Source organism: Talpa europaea, assembly GCF_964194135.1.
Source record: "Talpa europaea genome assembly, chromosome: 14".
NCBI classification, from domain to species: domain Eukaryota; kingdom Metazoa; phylum Chordata; class Mammalia; order Eulipotyphla; family Talpidae; genus Talpa; species Talpa europaea.
Genome location: NC_140082.1, coordinates 43,836,524 through 43,858,517, shown reverse-complemented (window position 1 = coordinate 43,858,517; position 21,994 = coordinate 43,836,524). Strand labels below are relative to the sequence as shown.

The following is a 21,994-nucleotide window of genomic DNA, read 5'->3' as shown; positions in this document are numbered from 1 at the left end:
GGCCAGAGGTGTTGGGGGTAAAAGGATTCACCAGAGACAGAGTGGGGAACAGAACAGGCAGACTGACTGAACTATACTGCTGAGGGGAGCAGTGGGCCAGTAGGAGAGGTCTGCTGCTCCATGTGGGTAGCTCCCTGGCCAGCCGGGGATCGAACTCATGCTGCAGTGGCTGCGGACAGCTTCATAGGTTGCATCTTAACCCCTTGCACCACCAAGGAGGCTCTAGGTACACATATGTCATTCACCTACCCCGAAACCTCCCATGCCAGTGCCCTACACCTTCCTTCTCCTGTCTCCTTCTCCCTTCCCTCTATTCCCTTTCACCATTTTTTAGTATGTCTAAGTTTTTTGCTGTGTTTTACTTATTCCAAAGATGAGTAAAACCATCTGATACTTGTCTTGCACTTTCTGATTTATTTCATTTAGTATATAATCATCTCAAGAGCCATCCATTTTTTTTTTTCTCTAAGAAGGCACTGTTTCACCTTTTTTTTTTAAGTCAGGTGTTCCATTGAGTATGTGTTCCACAATTTCTTTATCTAGTCATTTGTCAGTGAGCACTTAGGCTGGTTCCATGACTTGGCAGTTGTGTGTAGTGCTGCTAATGAACATTGCAGTACATCAGTCTTTGTATTAATTTTCATATTCTTTGGGTAAATACCTAGTAGAGGTATTGCTGGATCAATATGTTTCCCTTAATTTTTTAAGCTATTGCCACATTGTTTTCCATAGAGGCTGCACCAAATTGCATTCCCAACAATAGTGGATGAGTGTTCCTTTTTCTCCATATCACCACAGATAATTCTAGAACATTTTTCTTACTCTCAGTTGTCCCCAAATGAAGTGTTCCCATTAGCAGTCACTCCCTGTTTCCCCCATCCTTTTTTTCCCAGCCTACAGCAACCTATTTCTTTCTGTATAGATTTGTTTACTCTGGACATCTCATATAGAGTCATATCATGTGGCATTTTCTAACTGACTTCATTCACTTAGCATAATGTCAAGGTTCATCAGTATTGTAGCATGTGTAAATAGTTAATTTCTTCTTATTGCCAAGTAATAGTCCATTGTATGAATACATACATAATACCACTTTTTATCCATTAATCAGTTGATGTACATTTAGGTTTTCTCTACCTATGGTTTAGAATAATGCTATTGTGAACATTTGTATGCAAGTTTTTGAGTGCACATGCTTTTACTTCTTTTGAAACTGACTCCTTTTGACTCTACCTCACCAGAAAGACTTTTTATTTTATGATTGGATGAAGTTGAGTTAGCATTGTTTGCAGAGATATCTTTATTATCAAATTATTCCTTATTTGAGCAATGACTTGAGGTTGTGAAGCAGTGAGTTGTGTGTACACTTACGAAGTTTAAAATGAAAATGGTATTTCATTACACTATTTCCTAGGGTTGTTCACAATGGATAATGTAAATCACATTTTCAAGTATGTTTGTTATTTTTTTCTTTCAAAATAAAGATTATAGAGTCTCCCTCGTGGCCTATGGGTTAAGTCTCATTGCTATTACTGCTGTGGCCTGAGTTTGATCCTGGCTAGGGAACTAACCCACATATGGTGGTACAGCAGACCTCTCCTGTCTTCCCTGCAGCTCCCCTTAGCAGTGTATTTCAGTTAATACCCCTGTTCTGCTCCCCACTCTGTCTCTGGTGAATCCTCTCACCACCACAACCACCACTACACCTCTGGCCTACACCCTATTTCTTTTATGCCAAAAAATAATAATAATAAGGATTGTAAATAAAGCAAAGTACAGTCTCTGGAATCATAGTTCCTGTTTCCAGATGTCTGTTCTGTCATTTACTTTGCTCTGTAACTTTGGGCAAATAACATAATTTTCTGTGAATTGATTATAGTAACACCTCATAGTATTAATATGAAGATGAGATAATGTAGCACCTTGCTGATACGTTGTAAGTACTCAATAAATGGTAACTGATAGAAATAATAAAGTGATAATAGTAGTGGTAATAATAGGTAGAATAGTTTAAATAATCAGGTAAATTTCAAGCTGCTAGGCATAAGGTAGACTTTCAGAATAAGAGTCTAATTTAGAACTCTATTGCATAACTTCTTTGAAAAGGCATGATAGCAAAAATTATCTTAGGAACTATATAAAAATAAGCCTGGACACCCCATTGAGTATCAGTAAAGTCTCCCTTCCACTATCATCATCTATAAGTCAGTCTCCCAATGAGCCCAAACTGCTGCAGAAGCTCTTCATTGGAAGTTTAAGCTTTGAAACAACTGATGAGCATCTGAGAAGCCATTTTGATCAATGGGAAATGCACACAGAGTGTGTAGTAATGAGAGATCCAAACAGCAAGCAATCCAGAGACTGGGCTTGTCATTTATTTAATGGTGGAGAAGTTGTATACAGCCATGAATGCAAGCCACACAAGGTGGATGGAAGAATTCTGGAACCAAAGGGCTGTGTTAAGAGAATGTTCTCAAAGACCTGGTGCCCACTTAATTGTGAAAAAGTGTTTTATTGGTGGTTTTAAAGAAGATACTGAAGAATATCACCTAAGAGATTATTTTGAGCTGTATGGGAAAATTGAAATGATTGAAATCATGAATGATGGAGGCAATGGCAAGAAGAAAGACTTTACTTTTATAACCTTTGATAACTATGGTTCTAGAGACAAGACTGTCATTCAGAAATACCAGTACTGTGAATAACCACAACTGCGAAGTAGGGAAAATTCTATTTAAGCAAGAGATCGCCAGTGCTTCATCCAGCTAAAGAGATTAAAGTGGTTCTGGAAACTTTGGTGGTAGTCATTGGAGGTAGTTTTATTGGGAGTGACAACTTTGGTCATGGAGGAAACCTCAGTAGTTGAGGTGGTTTTGTTGGCAACCATGGTGATGATATATAGGGTGGCAGTGGGGATTAGCTATTTTGGTTTTGGTAATGATGGTGGTTATGAAGGAGGTGGCCCTGGTTACTCTGTAGGAAGCATAGCCTATAGAAATGGTGGATGGGGTTATGGAAACCAGGGCAGTGACTATGGCAGGAGTCACAGCCACGACAGCTATAACAACAGAGGAGGCAGAGGTGGCTTTGGTGGTGGTAATAGAAGCAATTTTGAAGGTGGTGGCAGCTACAATGAATTTGGCAATTAAAACCAATCTTCAAATTTTGTAACCATGATAAAAGGAAACTTTGGAGGCAGGAGCTCTGGCCACTATGGTAGTGGAGGCCCATACTTTGTCAAACCACAGCAGTGGTAGCTATGTTTGTGGCAGAAGATTTTAATTAACCGCCAGGAAACAAAGCTTAGCAGGAGAGAAGAGCCAGAGAAGTGACTGGGAAGCTACATGTTACAAAAGATTTAAGCTCAACCAAGCACAGTGGTGGCAGGGTCTCCCTGTTACAAAGAAGACATGTTTTAGACAATACTCATATGTATGGGCAAAAACCTTGAGGATTATGTTTGTGACTAATTATATAACAGGTTATTTTAGTTTCTTTTCTGTGAAAGTGTAAAGCATTCCAACAAAAAGTTTTTATGTAGATTTTTTTTTGCACCCGTGCTGTTGATTGCCAAATGTAAGTCTGAATATAATGATCAATAATTATGTCTTAAAAAAGAAAGAAACTATATAAAGAAGAATATTCACTGAATGGGCAGAATATGACCCTATGTTGTTGTGGATTTTGCAAAAAAAGGTTAGATGTAAATTAGGGGTCAGAGATAAAGTAACAAGCTGAAAGCATTCTAATGTATTTCTGAATAGATTAAGAATATTGGCCCCTCATCTTTGACAGTCTTAAAATTTATTTCTTCTTTTGAGCCTACTTTTTCAGTTGAAATTAAGGGAGAGACGGGACTGGCAGAAATAAAGGTTCTTTTCTAACTTTGTTATTCTTTCTTTCCTTGAAATATTTCTACTAATGGTATTTTTTATCACCTTAAAGTTTCTTTATTAACATAAAACCTTCACCAGGTTTTGTGTTTTTTTTTTTTTCTTCATGTACAGACAGGAAAGGGGTTTCTTTTTTACTACATAATTATTATTCCAAGAATTTAGTTCTTTCCTTTGGATTTTTTTTTTTCATTACCAGCAGAGGGAGTTTATCCTTACATATTTTTTCCTACTTAATCCAAGTTTTTGATTACATCTGTCTACTCAATCTGTACATTTCACATTATTTCACTTTTATTGTTTTTCATATAGTTTACATCTTAATCTTAATATAGCTGTTTATCAAAAAATTAATTCTGCTTTTCATATATCTGTCTTAAAGCTATGGAAATATAAGCTTTAATTAAAATAATGTAATAATGTACTTTGCACATTAGACCAATAAATCTTAATTGTATTTCTTTTGTACTTGATTCACAAACCTCATTGATGCTAAGGAGATATAAAGTAGTGTTTATTAATGCAACTAAGGAGATATAGTGTTTATTAATATAACTCAGGAGATATAAAGTAGTGTTTATTAATGCAGCTCTCTATTAGAAGTAGACAAACTCATTGATTAGATATGTTAATTTTTAAGGCCCTTTAAAGTTCTAATTAATGACCTCTAATGGTATTTGAAAACACTGTTCTTTAGCATGACTATTATCAGTAGTAAGTGTCCCTTTAAAATGAGAAGTTTAATGAATATATATCGCTTAGTAATAAACTTTGATAACAGTTATTTAATGATATAATTAAGTGAAATTTTATCCTTTAATGCTACATGAGTTTATTATAATTGTATATGGAGTGGAACCTTTTTGTTCTTGACTAGCTTGTGTATATATGAGAAACTCCAAAATTTTAGATTTAAGCATAATAAATGTTTCCTTCTGGCTTACTGATATTATCATCAAAAAAAAACTTTACTGATAATTCTGAAGAGGTATAATGTGCATTAACATCATTTATAGAGTGTTTTAAAGTTTGGTTTCTCAGTTTTAGTTTTCGTTTGTCCTAAAATTCATTATACATGTATCATAATTAAATGATGAATTAGATGGTAGTAGTTGAATTTTATAAACATCCTGGATATTTTCAATTAGTGTAAGCACTCTTTTGGAATCCTTTTATGACATATTTTGACTTCATCTTTGCCTAGATCACAACTAGGAAGAAAATCTTATGTGTTACTGGGTATAAGTCATTCGCTATTTGAGGATTGATAGATTTTCTCAGAGAGAGAGGAGAGTGCTGCACCACTGGAGGGAAAAATTACTCAGATTTCAGCTACCGGTGCTAGGCATACTTGACAAATTCTCTTGACTGGCAACTGTAAACTTTTGTTGTGTGGAATGGGCATAGTGAAGCTTATGGGCTAAATATTGCTGAATGTTTTATTTAAACATCTTTTTTGAAAGTACAGAAGGTAAATTTGGATTTGCAGATAAAAGCTTTGGGTATTTTACATATGGCATATCATACTAAAAATATGCCCACAGTTCTTAATTGTGACATGACATGATCATTTGGGGTTTATTTTGAGTTTTATAAACACAATTCAGTTTTTAATCTTTCTACACTTCAGTATCACACTCTCACTTTGTGTTATGTACCAGCTCTTTAAAAGATCTGAGCTCTACTTTTTGGATTGATATCCTACAATTATACATTTACTCTAAGGAAAGAATTTTCATAATTTCAGTGCTACATTAATAGGTTAAGATTTAACTTTTCATAGTAATGTCAGAAGAAGAAGACCAATAGTTACATTCTTTGTATTAGTGTTTGAATGTATGTGGAAGTAAAAATCACTACAGTGATTTTAATTTGTCACTTCAGCAGAGGTATATGTTGGTAAATAGATTAGAACTGATGATATAGGGCCTCCCTGGTGGTGCAAGGGGTTAAGCACAGCACTATAAAGCAATCCGCAGCCTCTGCAGCATGAGTTCGATCCCCAGCCGGCCAGGGAGCAACCCACATGGCACAGCAGACCTCTCCTGTCTCACCCGCTGCTCCCCTCAGCAGTGTATTTCAGTCAATCTGCCTGTTCCCCCACTCTGTCTCTGGTGAATCCTCTCACCCCCCGCACCTCTGGACTGTACCCCAGTTCTTGTATGCATAAATAAATAATTTTTTTAAAAAAACTGATGATATAATTTATATGTAGTTTAATTTTTTGTTACTGTATTGTTTTACAACACTGTGAATTAGAGGTACAGGTTCACACCTCTTCCAATATGTTATCACATAAGACCTGCCACCAAAGCACCCATAATATTCCACCACAGTTTATCAGATCCCCTCCCCCTTTTACCCTATTTAACCTCCCTTGCTACCCCCATCAATCCAATAACATCAGTTGCACAACCAAATTTTTAGGGCTTGTTTTTGCTTAGTTTTGACCCTTTATTTTGTTTCTCTGTACTCTACATACTAGTGTAGCCATCTGGTACTTGTTTTTCTCCTCCTCACTACTTCCAATTAGCATTATTCCTTCTAGTTCCATCCACGTTGTCATAGATGGCAAGAATTCATCTTTTAGTCATTGCTGAGTAGTAGTCCATCGTGTATCTATACGACAAATTCGTAATCTACTCATCTGTCCTTGGGTGCCTTGTTTCCGTAACTTGGCATTGTAAATAGAGCTGCAGTGAACATAGTAGTGCATATATCCTTCAGATGTTTTTGAATTCTTCAGGTAAATACCTAGGAGTGGAATTGTTGGATCCTATGTAAATCTATTTTTAATATTTTGAGAGATCTCCACACTGTTTTTCATAGGGGCTGGACTAGTCTTCATTCCCACCAACAGTGTAGAAGGATTTCTTTTTCTCTACACCTCACTATACTTGTTGCTTCTGGTCTTTTTGATATGAGCCGTTCTCACAGGTATGAGATGGCACCTCAATGTGGTTTTGATTTGCATTTCCTTGGGTATATGTGTTGATCAACTTTTTTTTAATATGTATGCCTCTTGGCCACCTGTTATTCTTTAGAGAAGTGTCTGTTTAGCTTTTCTGCCCATTATTTGATTGGGTAACCTGTTTGCTTTTTGTTTTGTTGTATGAGTTCTTTGTAAATCTGTGATATCAGCCCTTTATCAGATGTAAGGTGTGCAAATATTTCTACCATTTAATAGGTGGTTTTTTTTTTAATGTGTTTAGATACTTTTTTTTTTTTTTTAAGATTTATTTATTTATTTATACAAGCACTTGGTACAGTCAGAAGCATGGGAGGGTGAGAGAATTCACCAGAGCCAGAGGGAGGAGCAGAGCAGGCAGAAGGACCCAAGTACACTGCTGAGGGGAGCAGCGGGCGGCAGGAGAGATCTGCGCGCCATGTGGGACCCTCCTCCGGTGGTCAGGGAGCAGCCGGAAATTGAACCGGCGCCTCAGAGGCCGTGGGCAGCCTCTCAACCCAGCGCTCAACCGCTGTGCCACTGGCCCTATTTTTTTGTTTTAATGATAGCTTATTTCACTGTGCAGAAATTTTTTAGTTTGATGCTACTGGAGACAAATCCGCAAAGACATATCTGAAACCATTGTCTTGTAATAATTTCCTTCTTAGTAATTTACAGTTCAGGTCTTACATTCATTAATCCATTTTGAGTTAATTTTTGTGTAAGATGTGTGATAGTGATATTCTTCTTTTGCATGTGGCTGTGATGCTTTGGCTGTTAAGTTTTACTGGTAGCATTTGTTGAAGAGACTTTCACCCTTGTATATCCTTGGCTACTAGATTAACTGTCCATATAAGTGTGGGTTTTTATCTGGACTGTCAATTTTATTTCATTGGCCTTTGTGTTTTTATTCCAATACCATCCTATTTTTAATTACTGCAGCACTGTAATTTACTTTGAAGTTTGAAACTATGGTACCTCCTTATTTTTGTCAAAATTGCTTTATTTTGGGTCTTATGTGATTCCATATAAATTCCAGTAACATTTGCTCTATTTCTTTGAAGAATGCCATTGAAATTTTGATAGGGATTACATTGAATCTATGTATTGCTGGTAAGGCAGCCATTTTAGTGTTAAGTTTTCTAGTCCATGAGCAGAGATTATCTTTGTTTGGGTCTTCTTTTGATAATGTTTTATAGATTTTGTTGTACAAGTCTTTTACCTCCTTTGTTAACCCTGTAGGATTAGTGCTAAGAAGCCTGAGGTAAGACAGATGGAGTTATCTATGTTTCCTTTTCTCTTTCCTTTCAGTGATACCTATTATCTTTATATTGTTTTTCCTAATGGAGTAGGACAGTCCTGGGATGTATTCCTTTCTTCTTCCACTTTTTTCCTTTGTGTATTCATATCACAAAGTAACAAATTAATTTTCTAATTGGTCTGTTTTGCTTCTATAACTTTCTGTAGAACCTTTTATCTCATCTATTAATTTACTTGTGTTTTACATCATGAATGTTATTGTCTTATTTAAAGCTTCAATTTCTATTTTTATTCATTAAATTTATTTTTAAGGTCATTTATTTGTTTTTCTGAGTTTCTTACATAGCTTTTCTGAGTTTTTTACATCACTTTTGAGTTGCTTTTCTGCATTTTCTCTCTCATTCCATTCATTTTCTTTGTTACAGCAATTTTAAACTCTTTGATCAAGATATAAAATTTTCCATTTCTTTGTTATTGAATTCTGGAGAGTTGCTTTTTCCTCGTCCCTACACTCTGGGGTTGCAGATCTGAGACGCACATTCTATGCTGTCAGTGTACTTTAGCAGGCCAATACTAGTTTCAAAGAGTTGGGGGGGGGGTGTTTTTTTTTTACTATCCACCGTTTAGGTAATACCCCAACTCCTCTTTTGTTATTTCCCCTCATCCTAGGGTGTGTTACTCCATGTCATTTAGGTCTCTCTTCCCTAGGGCCACTGTTGAGCTGACAACCCGCTCCCGGGAACATTGTCTGCCTACCTTTTAAGAGTAACTCACTCTTTCTCTTCTCTGTCCTGTTCTCCAAGGGAGTTACCAGTTTCACCCTCCGCCATGGGATTCTCTTGTGATGTCTCTTTGGTAAATTGTTAGATGATCCACTCAGGAACTAGTTGAGGAACCTCTTTTCATCTGGGTCGCCATTCCTAAAATTGTTATTTTTATATTGCAGTACAATGGTGTTTGGGGGTAGTTGTATTATTGATAAAGATCAAGTTGATAACATTTGAAAATTATAAAACACCACTTGACTATGCCATTTCTGAATATTTAGTAAAAGTCAGACTATGGTTTAGTGGAGAGAACCCTAGACAGGGATGTCAGCAAAGAACTGGACAAATTGCATTATCTTTGTATTGTATTGCACAATTGCACAGATGTAACTGTAAGATAAGTGGGTATACTATACTATGAGTGTTTAATAACATGAACTTTTTTTTACTCTTTTTATTAACAGTCACCATAGCTTACCGTAGCTGAAAATAATTTGGTTTTTATCCCCTTTTGCAGTTTGAATTGTTTTACAGCCAGCATTTCAGCGGAAGGAAACTTACGTGGTTACATTATCTCTGTACAGGTAAAATACATTTATTTATATCTAATTTAAATGAAATTTACTAATATGGTTATGTTAATAATTTAGAAAAAGTTTCTCTATAGCATAATAGTAGTTTTTCTCCATCTGTTATTCTAGTTGTCTTGAGGCAACCAAACATGAAGTTCAAATGCAGCAGTTTTTATTAAAAGGATTTTACAATTATGCTGCTTATATTAAGAAAATTTCTGGGGCCTCCCCGGTGGCGCAGTGGTTGAGCGCTAGATTGCGAAGCTGCCCGCGGCCTCTGCGGCGCTGGTTCGATCCCCGGCTGCTCCCCGGCCGCCGGAGGAGGGTCCCACATGGCGTGCAGACCTCTCCTGCCGCCCACTGCTCCCCTCAGCAGTGTACTTCGGTCCTTCTGCCTGCTCTGCTCCCCGCTCTGGCTCTGGTGAATTCTCTCACCCTCCCGCACTTCTGACTATACCCAGTGCATCTATAAACAAACAAACAAACAAACAAACAAACAAACAAAAACAGCAAATAAATAAACATGCCTCTATTAAAAAAAAAAGAATCATTTAAAAAAAAAGGAAATTTCTGAGTTTTGTGGTGGTTTATTACTGTTCTGTGACATAGCACTTTATTTATTTATTTTTAAGATTTATTTATTTATGCATACAAGAACTGGGGTATAGGCCAGAGGTGTGGTGGGTGAGAGGATCCACCAGAGACAGAGTGGGGAACAGAACAGGCAGACTGACTGGAATACATTGCTGAGGGAAGCAGTGGGCGAGACTGGAGAGGTCTGCTGTGCCATGTGAGTCACCTCCCTGGCCAGGGATCAAATTTGTGCTGCAGTAGCTGCAGCTCCATAGGTTGCTTCTTTACCCTTGCGCCACCACCAGGAAGACCCAACATAGCACTTTTTATTTATTTATTTTTTTTCACGTGCCTAGTGACTTTTTTTTTTTTTTAGATTTATTTATTTATTTATACAAGCACTGGGTACAGTCAGAAGCGGGGGAGGGTAAGAGAATTCACCAGAGCCAGAGTGGGGAGCAGAACAGGCAGAAGAACCGAAGTACACTGCTGAGGGGAGCAGCGGGCGTGGCAGGAGAGGTCTGCGCGCCATGTGGGACCCTCCCCGGCGGCTGGGGATTGAACTGGCGCTGCAGAGACTGTGGTAGCTTCGCAGCCCAGCGCTCAACCGCTGTGCCACCAGGGGAGGCCCAACATAGCACTTTTTAAACATTAGGAATTTTATATAGAAACCCAGACTTGATGAATCAGATAATTCTAAAACCTATCTTTAAATATCTCACATATCCTTGGAACTTTCATTAACTATTACAGCATCATAAGGAAGCCTCGACGCTTGATTTTTATTTGTCTTGTTTCAGTGAACTGCTATAGTAAATGCTATTTTCAGAATGTCCCAGTTTATGACATTTTCATTTTATTCATTTAAAAGCTAAAAATTTCCTTTGCTCCTTTCTGAAAATAATGGAGTTCACTTATTTGACAGAAGGATTGATACATGAATAATTCTAGGTTGTGTACAATTGATCTAAGTTTCCTGAAGATAGTAACCAAAGCAAGCAGATTTTTATAATTTTGCTAAAACTATGCTTTTAACAGTACATTGAATCAACTTCCCTTTTGTATAAGAAGTGAGCAATGTGCATATTAATATCTCTTAGAAATATTATGAGAATATCTGGTCAGTTACTGTAATATTTGTTAAGAAATTCTTTCTTTACTCACCTATGGCAAATTTCATTTAAGTAATTTCATTTAAGTCCTGTTTGCCTAATTTACTTTTTTAATATAATGTTTCATTATGTTAGTAATCCATATTAGAACATGATAAGTTGTACTTATTTATACAAGCTTATCTTTATTGAAAGAGTTGAGCATTTAAATTTTTTCAATAGTTGGTGAAATAGATGTTTATTGATGTTCTTAAGTGGTCACTTAATAGTTATCCTTTAATTTCACATCTGTTGTAAATTCTTTTCTATTCTCATTTTATTAAATGTAGTAGACTTTAAGAAAAAACATTTGCAAAATCAGTGTTTCAGATACTAAAATACTAATACAACTTAATGTATTTGAATTTAATTTACTTTTGCTTTCCCTGAATCTTGGGTGTTTAAATTCTCTTGATGATTCTCATTACCTCAGCAATAATCTACCAGTTTACTGAAGTAATTCTAATGAGGGGTTTATTTTTTGGTGTTCATAATACCAAAGGAAAAACAAAAAAACTACACAGTTTTTGTCACTGAATTTTGGTCTGAAAATTGTTATTAGTAGCATCTGAAAAAGAAAAACAGCATCTTTCTCTTTCTGTTTATACTGAGTTTCCAATATGGTCCACAGATTTTGGGAGCTTTTTTATTTGGTTTGTCTTTTAGTGTTACGTGTTTATGTCTAATTAAGGCCAAATAATTTTTTTCCTTTGGAAAAAAAAAAGTCAACTTGTAAGTTCATTTCTTAATTAAATCACTGAAGGCATCACAATACCTGTGGTCTACCAATGAAATCACTGGTAAAGTTTTGATTTTCATTTATTCACTTAACAAAAAGATTCTCAAGTACCATCCATATTAAGGTACTTGTTATAGATTGCCCACATTTGTCGTAAGACTTTGAGACTCCTTTAAAATACTGGCATTCAGGGACCTCCCTGGTTAAGTCTCAGGTCTATCACTGCTGCAGTTTGGGTTAGATCCCAGGCCAGGGAGCTAACCCACATATGGTGCAGTAGACATCTCCAGTCTCGCCCCCTGCTCCCCTTAGCAGTATATTTCAGTAAATCTGCCTGTTCTGCTCCCCACTCTATCTCTCATGAATCCTCTCACACACACACACACACACACACACATACCACTTTCTGTTCTATAACCCAGTTCTTGTATGCATAAATAAATCTTTAAAAAATAAAATACTGGGCCTCCCTGGTGGCTCAAGGGGTTAAGACGCAACCTGTGAGGCTGGCGGCAGCCACTGCAGCAAGCGTTACATCCCCAGCCAGGAAGTAGCCCACATGGCGCAGCAGAACTCTCCTGTCTCATCTGCTGCTCCCCTCAGCAGTGTATTTCAGTCAGTCGGCCTGTTCTGTTCCCCGCTCTGTTTCTGGTGAATCCTCCAACCGCCGGTGCCTCTGGCCTGTACCCCGTTCTTGTATCCATAAATAAATAAATCTTTAAAAATAAAATAAAATACTGGCATTCAAATCCTGGACTGATGGTTCAAGAGTCCTTGAAACCTTACATATGTAATCAAAATTACTCATTCCTGGCCCATTTTTGCGTTCCAAGTACTTTTGTATTGTAATCCAAGAGTCTTTACAACTGATTGTTATGAAGTAGTATTTGGAGGAGTTTAGAATTAGATGTAGAGTTAAGATTAGTCAACTTGCTTTGTAACCTTGAGCAAGTTACTTACTTCTCTAATCCTCATATTTATAAAATTTGATTGACTCAAAGAACATCTATGTTCCATATACTTCTAAATGCCAAGCAGACAAAGATAAAATACAAAGCCTCAGCCCTCAAAAAGCTCACATCTGATAGAAGGACAGACAAGTAAATACTAGTGATGCAATGTTTTAAATGTTGTAATAGGGAGAAGCCTGGGTATTACAGTATCACACAGAATGCTGGTGGCAAACAGCTCCTGGCAAGGAAAGGCTTCTGTATAAATAACATTTAAACTTGATTTTCAAGGATGAATAAACTCAGCCAAGAAAGGCAAAGAAAAGTGTTGAAAGCATATTGCCAGCAGTTGTAAGACTTTTAGGAAGTACACAATCTCTGTCAGATATGACAGAGAGCTGAATGAGAGAAAGATGAAATTTCCACTCAATTTATGACTGAGCCATTGCCTAGAATTATTCTGAGAGAACAACTTGGTGAAAAAATACAAAAACAACCTGGAAAATGTTACACCATCTGGATTATAAATAAGTAGTATTTGTGGCAGAGCAGAGAATTGCAGGAACTGGCCCAATCTATTCCTGAGAGAACAGTTTGAGTAATGGCGAACTCAAGGGAGATAATCATTTCATTGGATAATACACAGATATATAGATAATACACAGATAATCCATTTTATTTATTAGGTCATGTTAGTACTTAGTGAACTAAATAATCATTGCCTTTTGACAAATGAAATCTGTCAAGTTTGCCAAAAGTAAAGTCAAACCATATTGTTGCACTTACTTTAAGAAGTATTGACTTTTTTCTGTCATTTACTGAATTATACTCATTACTGATTTGAGGTACTTCAATAGCTAAAATTGTTAGGTATTTTAAAGTCATATAATGCCCAATCCATACTTGGATTTCCCTGATGGTCCCCAAAGTGACTTTACTATACCTGTTTTTAATGTAATGAAAGGTTACTAATTGCATTTGATTATTAGATCTTTCTACTACCTTTTTCCACCACCCTATTAATCTTCTTGACTTACTTTTTTGAAAGACCAAGCCAGTTGTCTTATGGGTATCCAGCATCATAGGTTTGTCTGATTATGTACTTGTGAGATACTTTATGTGTTTTCTATTCTCTATACTATACTCTATAAAATAGAAGTCTAAAAATTTTCATTGCATTCAGGTTATATGGCGTTGGCAAGAATATTTCTTAGGTGGTCCTATGTACTTTATATTGCATTACATAGGAAGGTGTGTAATGTTAGATTGTGTCACTGTTAGAGATACTAAGCTGGTCACTTGGTTAAGGTGGTGACCACGAGATACCTCCATTGTAAAGATATTCTTAACTCTTTCATTTAGTAAGTGATCTGAGTGGTGATACCCCATACAAAAACCCCTTTCCAGGAACAGCCTTACCTGATAGTTTTAGCTTCCACTGATGATTGTTGCTAGAATTGGTTATTTGTTGTTGATATTCTGTCATTCATTCAACAGTTAGTAGCTGACATTCTTCTATAAAGAAAAAATTTTAAGGCTAGGGAGAGTAACTGGGATAAAATTGTAAGAGTTCTACCTACTCCATTTCCTGTCATTGAAAATGCCACTTGAATGTAGTTTTCATTTTCCTCTTCTGTTTACATGATAATAATTAAAGGAATCATCCAGATTTGAGGTTTCCTTCTCTGCCATTCTTGTTCCGTCATTCTTCTCTCAGTAGGGAGGTGATAATAAGAGATGTTCCTTCAAAAAAAAATGGGAACAAGTCCACATACTCTTGATCTTGATGATTCTTTGAAAAATAGCTCCAAAAAGGTGTAATACAAACGTAACTTGTTTCCCTCATTTTAAGGGTTGCAGAATGAACTTTCGTTTTGTTTTAATTACAGGTGAAGTTAAAATGAACTATTTGGGCAAACCATATGTAGCCATGGTTACAACATACCAAATGGCAGTTCTTCTTGCCTTTAACAACAGTGAAACTGTCAGCTATAAAGATCTTCAAGACAGCACTCAGATGAATGAAAAGGAATTGACTAAAACAATCAAATCTTTACTTGATGTGAAAATGATTAACCATGATTCAGAAAAGGTATGGTTATTTCATGGAACGCAAACATAAACATTAAAACTTTTTCATGGGATATTTGCTGTTTTAAAAGTAAGGTTATAATGGTTAGTGCCCTTTGTTCTTTGTAAAGCACTTGAATAAGCTTTGTGAGTGCAAGCTTACTTAGAGCTGTGAGCTTGAGGAGTCAGAGAAGTGGTGCCCTTTATATTTTATTTCTCCTTTACTGTGACAGTTTATTCAAAATTATAATAGAATTGCCACTTGGGAAGATTCTGAGAGCTTTAAATCATAGCCAATAAAATCCTTTATGTTGTTTTCTATGTGTTTAATTTTTAATTGCATTATTTGGCAGTAGGCATTGACAGTTTATTGATGTCTATTTGTACGCTACTAAACATGGGTTACTGTATTCCAAATACTCTCACTCTCATGTACTATAATTTTAGGACTCTACTAACCACCACATTTTCTATGTCAGCAGTCTAGCAAGCCAATAGGATATTACTTTTTTTCTTTGTAACTTTTTCACCCTAGTGACAAGTTCTAGTTGTTGTCATCATGTATCTTGGATATATAAATAGTTTAAAAAAGCAACAGATAGATACAGGTGAAAAACTCCTGTTTGAAATTTTTGTGTCTATAAGAAAAAATTCTTGGATGTTTCATTTTTATTTGGTTAGTCTTCAGTTTATTTCTCTCATCAGTTTGTTGATATTCCTAAGATTATGATGACACTTTGTAGTCTATAATTAAATAGCTCTACTTGGCATATAATCTAAAAGCAAACTTTTCTTAATTGATTGATTTTTCCAATTTTGAAATTTTAACAATGTTAAATCATTTGTACTAATTTAAATTTTAATTAAGACAGTTAATTGTGATTTAAAAGATTTAACCTTAAAATCTAAGTTAAAATTATTAAACTTGAATGCTTAAAACACATTTTTAAGTTATTTTTACTACCTAGAAATATACAAGACAAATATAGATTGCCTTTTCATACATTAGATTTTAATTTTGATTCTGCAAAAGTATGTCTTAATCTTGCTAATGGAGAAATTCACTATATGGAATGAGTAGCTTTCTTAAGGCCTGTTACAGAATTTGTGATTCTAAAAATTGACTTAACAACTTTTACTTAATAAAAGACCACTTGTTTCTGCAAGAGTGAATAAAATGTAAAGGGTAAAAATTGGGGAAAATTCATGGAGAAATGATGCTTGTCTCACTGAACTGGAAACAGCATGCTTGTAAAGTTATTACCAGTTGTTTATTTGTTTATTTTTTATTTTTTTTACACTCAACAACATTGGAAGTAAATTTTTTTAAAAATTCCAAAATCTTTTTTTTTTATTTTTTTTATTTTATTTTTTTTTTTATAAATTTTATTGTTATATTCCCCATACAATTGCAGCCCCCCCATTCTGACCCCAATCCCTCCCCTCCCGCCCCCGCCCCCCTAAAAGTGTCTCTGGTTCATAGTTTTTTGTTGATTTTGATTTTCACTTTCTTATATTCATTTTCCTGGTCCCTTATTTAAGTTTTCTAGATTCCTGCTGTGAGTGAGACCATCCGGTATTTTTCTTTTTCTTTTTGGCTTATTTCGCTGAGCATGATCCCTTCCAGCGCCATCCATGTTGCTGCAAATTGCATGTGTTTATCTTTTTTGAATGCTGAGTAATATTCCATGGTATATATGTACCACATCTTCTTGAGCCAGTCATCTATTTTTGGGCATTTGGGTTGTTTCCAAAGCTTAGCTATTGTAAACAGTGCTGCTATAAACATAGGGGTGCAGGTGCTCTTTGGAACTGATGTTTCTGTGTCCTTTGGGTAGATACCTAGGAGTGGAATTGCTGGATCATATGGAAGCTCTATGTTTAGTAGGTCCAGAAATCTCCACACAGCTTTCCACAGTGGTTGGACCAGTTTGCACTCCCACCAACAGTGCAGAAGAGTTCCTTTTTCTCCACACCCTCGCCAACATTTGTTGTTGCTAGTTTTTTTAATATGTGCCATTCTCACTGGTGTAAGATGGTATCTCATGGTAGTTTTGATTTGCATTTCCCTGATGACAAGTGATGTTGAACATTTTTTCATATGCCTGTTGGCCATTTGCATTTCCTCTTCAGAGAAGTTTCTTTTTAGCTCTTCTGCCCATTTTTTGACTGGATTATTTTCTTTGTTGTTGAGTCTCATCAGCTCTTTGCAGATTTTTGTGATCAGTCCTTTATCATTAGTGTTGGGTGCAAAAATGTTCTTCCAGTTGGTGGGGTTTCTCTTTGTTTTTGTTATTGTCTCTTTTGCTGTGCAGAAGCTCTTTAATTTGATGTAGTCCCAGCTGTTTATCTTTGCCTTCACTATCACTGCTTTGGGTGATGTGTCTGTAAAGATGTCTTTGATGTGCAAATCACGTAGTGTTTCGCCTATATTTCCTTCTATATATTTTATGGTTTCAGGTCTTATGTCTAGTTCTTTAATCCATTTTGAGTTGATTTTTGTGTATGGTGTGAGGTAGTGGTCAAGCTTCATTCTTTTGCATGTAGCGACCCAGTTTTCCCAGCACCATTTATTGAACAAACTTTCTTTGCTCCAATGCATAGTCTTTGCTCCTTTGTCAAAGATTAGTTGACCATAAATCTGTGGGTTTATTTCTGGATTTTCTATTCGATTCCATTGGTCTGTATGTCTGTTCTTGTTCCAATACCATGCAGTTTTGATGATTATGGCTTTGTAGTATAGTTTGAAGTCTGGGAGTGTGATGCCTCCATTCCCTTCTTTTTTTTTCAGGAGAGCTTTGGCTATTCGGGGTTTTTTGTGATTCCATATGAATTTCATCAATAATTGTTCTATTTCTTTGAAGAATGACATTGAAATTTTGATTGGAATAGCATTGAATCTGTATATTGCTTTTGGAAGGATGGCCATTTTAATAATGTTTATTCTTCCAATCCATGAGCAGGGGATGTCTCTCCATTTCTTTGTGTCTTCTTCTATTTCTTTTAACAGTGTTTTATAGTTTTCTTTGTATAGGTCCTTTACCTCTTTTGTTAGATTTATTCCCAAATATTTGATTTTTTTTGTTTCAATAACAAAAGGGATGTTTTTTTTTATTTCTTCTTCTTCAGATTTATTGTTTGTGTATAGGAAGGCTACTGACTTTTGCGTGTTGATTTTGTATCCTGCCACTATTACCAGTTGTTTATAATTGGTAATTTGTAATTGCAACATTTTAGAAAACATTGTGTGATCTGTTTTTCAAAATGGGACGATGGAAAAATTATGAGTCTTGGTTTCTCATGAAATTTTAGTGTTAAAAAAAAGAAAAAGTGTTAAATTTTGTTTGTTTAAGCCAATAAACTTGACTCCTTTGTTTTAAGCAAAGATAATAATATATATTACAGTGGCATAGGTTTGCAGCAACTCTTATTTAATTATTTTTTATAAATGTAAATGGATTATTCTTCATTATAGGAAGACATAGATGCAGAATCTTCATTCTCGTTAAATATGAACTTCAGCAGTAAAAGAACAAAATTTAAAATTACTACATCCATGCAGAAAGATACACCACAGGTTAGTGTTTTTCAGTATCATTTCTTTCAGAAGTAGTTAAGCATTGGACTTTATGGATTGTAACATTGAAATAATGCAGATCTTTGCATGTCAAAATTAGTAATCATTGAATCTTTTCTGGTTTATTATTTGCCATTACTAACCTTACAAACAATATTTTAGATTTTTAAAAAAGTATAGTGGCTATCTAAGGAAAAAGGTAATTTAGTTCATATTTGCTGTTAAACTGTATTAAAATGATTAACTTTGCTTTTCATTCCAAAAATTCCTACCTTGAATAGTAATAGAATGTCTCTTATTTTTCATTTATAAAAGAAGGAAAAATTTTACAATATATTTTCCTTCAAAGAGAGGTTGTTGAAATGCTTCTCAAACCTTTATGTGCAGATGAACCATCTGGGAATCTTGTTAGGACTCAAATTGTGATCTAGTAGATCTGGGTTGAGGTCCAGACTACCAGATGAGCCAGTTTCTGTGGTAAAATGTCTGCTTTTGATTCTTAACTCAGCAGTGGTTATTGTTTTGTTCCTGGATAGCCCGTTCATATCATTTAACTTTACTTTACTCCTATGTGCTATCATTTCCTCAGCCGTGGGGCATGAAGTATATACGAGATATTAGGTCCTTTTCAGGAACTTAACTTTCCTGTGGGGAAACAAATGTTAATTAATTGCGATTAAATTTGAACCCTAAAATGTTTAAGATTCCTGTTCTCCCTGGGTTAATGTGTAATAATTTGTACTATGTGGATTGCATTTTATCTTCTAAAACTTGATGAGATCTCTATTAATGTGGTATCGCTTGCTTCTGTGCCTTTCTTCCAGTGTGCCTTGAGCTCCATAGAAATTGGCCCTTTCTGAGCCATCCTTCCTGGATTCTTTGTTTATCCCAAATTGAACCCTTCACAACTTTTGCCCTTGAAGCCAATTATAAAAGTATCTAAAAGCATATGAAACATAGTCTGTACTCAATGATAGAACAATGATATTTAAAATGATAGAGCCATGTCACTTCAGTGCTACTTTGTTTATTTGCATTGAGTACAATTTATCGTTATTATTTTTTAAACATAACCTTCCAGGGCCTCCCCGGTGGCGCAGTGGTTGAGCACTGGGTTGCAAAGGTGCCCGCAGCCTCTGCAGCGCCGGCCCCGGCCGAGGGTCCCACATGGCGCGCAGACCTCTCCTGCTACCCGCTGCTCCCCTCAGCAGTGTACTTCAGTCCTTCTGCCTGCTCTGCTCCCCGCTCTGGCTCGGTGAATTCTCTCACCCTCCCACGCTTCTGACTGCACCCATTGCTTGTATAAATAAATAAATAAATCTTGTAAAAAAAAAAAAAAAAAAAAACCTTCCAACTTTAACCCAAGAAATTATATATAACTCACTGTGGGTATACTTTTGGTAATGGTTATGTGACTTTCGGCACTTAACTATGGAATTTGATGCTCAGTATTGATTGGGGATTTATTTAACAGATTAAAATGAATTTAAAACACATTCAGTGACTTAATGTCTCTTTTGCTTTTGCTTCCCTGACCCCCTTCCCCCATAAAACAGGAAATGGAGCAGACTAGAAGTGCCGTAGATGAGGACCGGAAAATGTATCTCCAAGCTGCTATAGTTCGTATCATGAAAGCCCGAAAAGTGCTCCGGCATAATGCCCTTATTCAAGAGGTAAAAGAGGGGAGGAGTCTTCCAGGCTTCTTGGGCCAAAGGGTTTTATCATTGGACAGATTAGGATTGTTTCTTCATAAAGATGTTACAGAAATAAAATCATTTCTAAATATCATAAGATCTTCATTCATGAGAGCAGTACTTTTTGTACTTTCAATTTTAAATTCAGATTTGCATTGGCTTGAATCTCACTAGTTTATTGAGTTTGTCCATTTAGTGAAGAAATCTGACCACATTGAGTGTTAATTCTATGAATGCAAGAGTGTCCACCATAAGGTAGAGCACTGTTCTGCTCACTGGGAATGTAATGCAGAGACACAAGATGCTTCCTGCTCTTGTAGAATTCACGCTCTACTAGAGAAGAAATATGTTAGTGATAATATGCAAGTAAATATAAAATTGCATTAACATTCACTGAAAAAAGATACACAGATCCAACAAGAATGGATATAAAATTCTTTGTTGAGGAAAGCTTTCTGGAGAAAGTGTTAGTTCAACTAAGAAGTGAAAGTTGACAAGGGATTAAATGGAAGGCTGAAGGTGTGTGACAATTAGATTATAATTTCAGTTACATGTGAATATCAGATTTTGCTGTATCTTTGTTCTGCATTTTAATTCCTTTACAGCATAAATGTTAGAATTTTCCCTAAAAAATTATTTTCCTTATGCACTACCCTCTGTATTAAAAAATAATTTGTATTGTTCATGTTACTCATTTGATATATTCATCCATTTGTGATTTCATTCAATTTAATTAATTTCACAATATTTGAAGTATATTTTTCCTATGTGGATTTAGGTATATTTGCTAAAACCTCAGTAAATTTGAGGTCATTTCTAGCTGGTTGTTTAAAAATAATTGCCGATAACTGATTAATTAGCAATAATTTGACATTCATGTTTCTTCCACAGGTGATTAGCCAGTCCAGAGCTCGGTTTAATCCTAGTATCAGCATGATTAAGAAGTGTATTGAAGTTCTGATAGACAAACAGTACATCGAACGCAGCCAAGCATCAGCAGATGAATACAGTTATGTAGCGTGATGTTGCTTTCCTCCAGTGTGGGTGTGAGAAGATCATTGCCATCACCTTTTGGTGTGTTTCTGTGGGAAAAAGCAGGCCTGTGCCTCCATAATTTGGTCATTTGGCAGCCCCTGTTTTTCTGCTGTTTACAACATCACCAGTGCCACGTCATGAGCGTCAGAGAAAATGCCTAGAGATATTTCAAGCTCATGTCATTATGACATTTCTTAAAACTTTATTAAGAGAATGAGTGGAAGTATTGCTGAAATGTGGAAATTTGGTTGGGTACCATGCTTTTTCTCCCCTCACGTTTGCAGTTGATGTGTTGTTTTTTTTTTTAATGTATCTTAAAGGACATAAAATAAAAAAACTTAAATATTGTAATATGACAGATAACATAATAATTGTATCTACATTAAAATGACAGACATGATATTGCTGCTTGTCAAATAAAAAAAAAATAAAGAATTAGAATGCCTTTTTTTATGTGGATGATCACACAAAATAATATATAAATGTTCATGAGTCATCAAAGCAGCTAATGCAGATCTAGTTGCATTTTTATCTGAATGGTTTTAATTCACTTGTACTCCTACTTAAATCCTACATGAAAAATGTCTCGATTATTGTTCTTGAATGCATAAAAATGCATTCAGTATAAAGAATGTTTTTATGAATCAGAACTACATTGGATATGAGTATTTTGAATATTGAAGATTTAATTCCATCAAAAGTTTCTGATGGTGTGCTAACACTGCAGAAAGTATGAGGAGACTGTGGTGTTCTCAAGTCTGAAATA

At 35.7% G+C, this 21,994-nt stretch overlaps 1 protein-coding gene and 1 pseudogene across 3 annotated transcripts in view; both read left to right on the top strand.

Annotated features, from left to right (window-relative positions):
- Positions 1–21,216, top strand: part of CUL2 (cullin 2) — a gene marked incomplete at both ends in the record, with an annotated part of 63,932 nt that extends 42,716 nt beyond the window's left edge. For both annotated transcript variants that reach the window (XM_084254391.1, XM_084254390.1), the window contains 5 exons: positions 9,385–9,451; positions 14,742–14,944; positions 18,398–18,499; positions 20,056–20,172; positions 21,085–21,216. In XM_084254391.1, coding sequence (XP_084110517.1) covers positions 9,385–9,451; positions 14,742–14,944; positions 18,398–18,499; positions 20,056–20,172; positions 21,085–21,216 — 621 coding nt within the window. The remainder of the gene's footprint in view (positions 1–9,384; positions 9,452–14,741; positions 14,945–18,397; positions 18,500–20,055; positions 20,173–21,084) is intronic.
- Positions 1,426–2,866, top strand: LOC311183595 (heterogeneous nuclear ribonucleoprotein A1-like; annotated as a pseudogene). Its single transcript has 2 exons — positions 1,426–1,451; positions 2,107–2,866. The product of its transcript is annotated as a heterogeneous nuclear ribonucleoprotein A1-like (transcript).
- Positions 21,217–21,994: the final 778 nt, after the last annotated feature.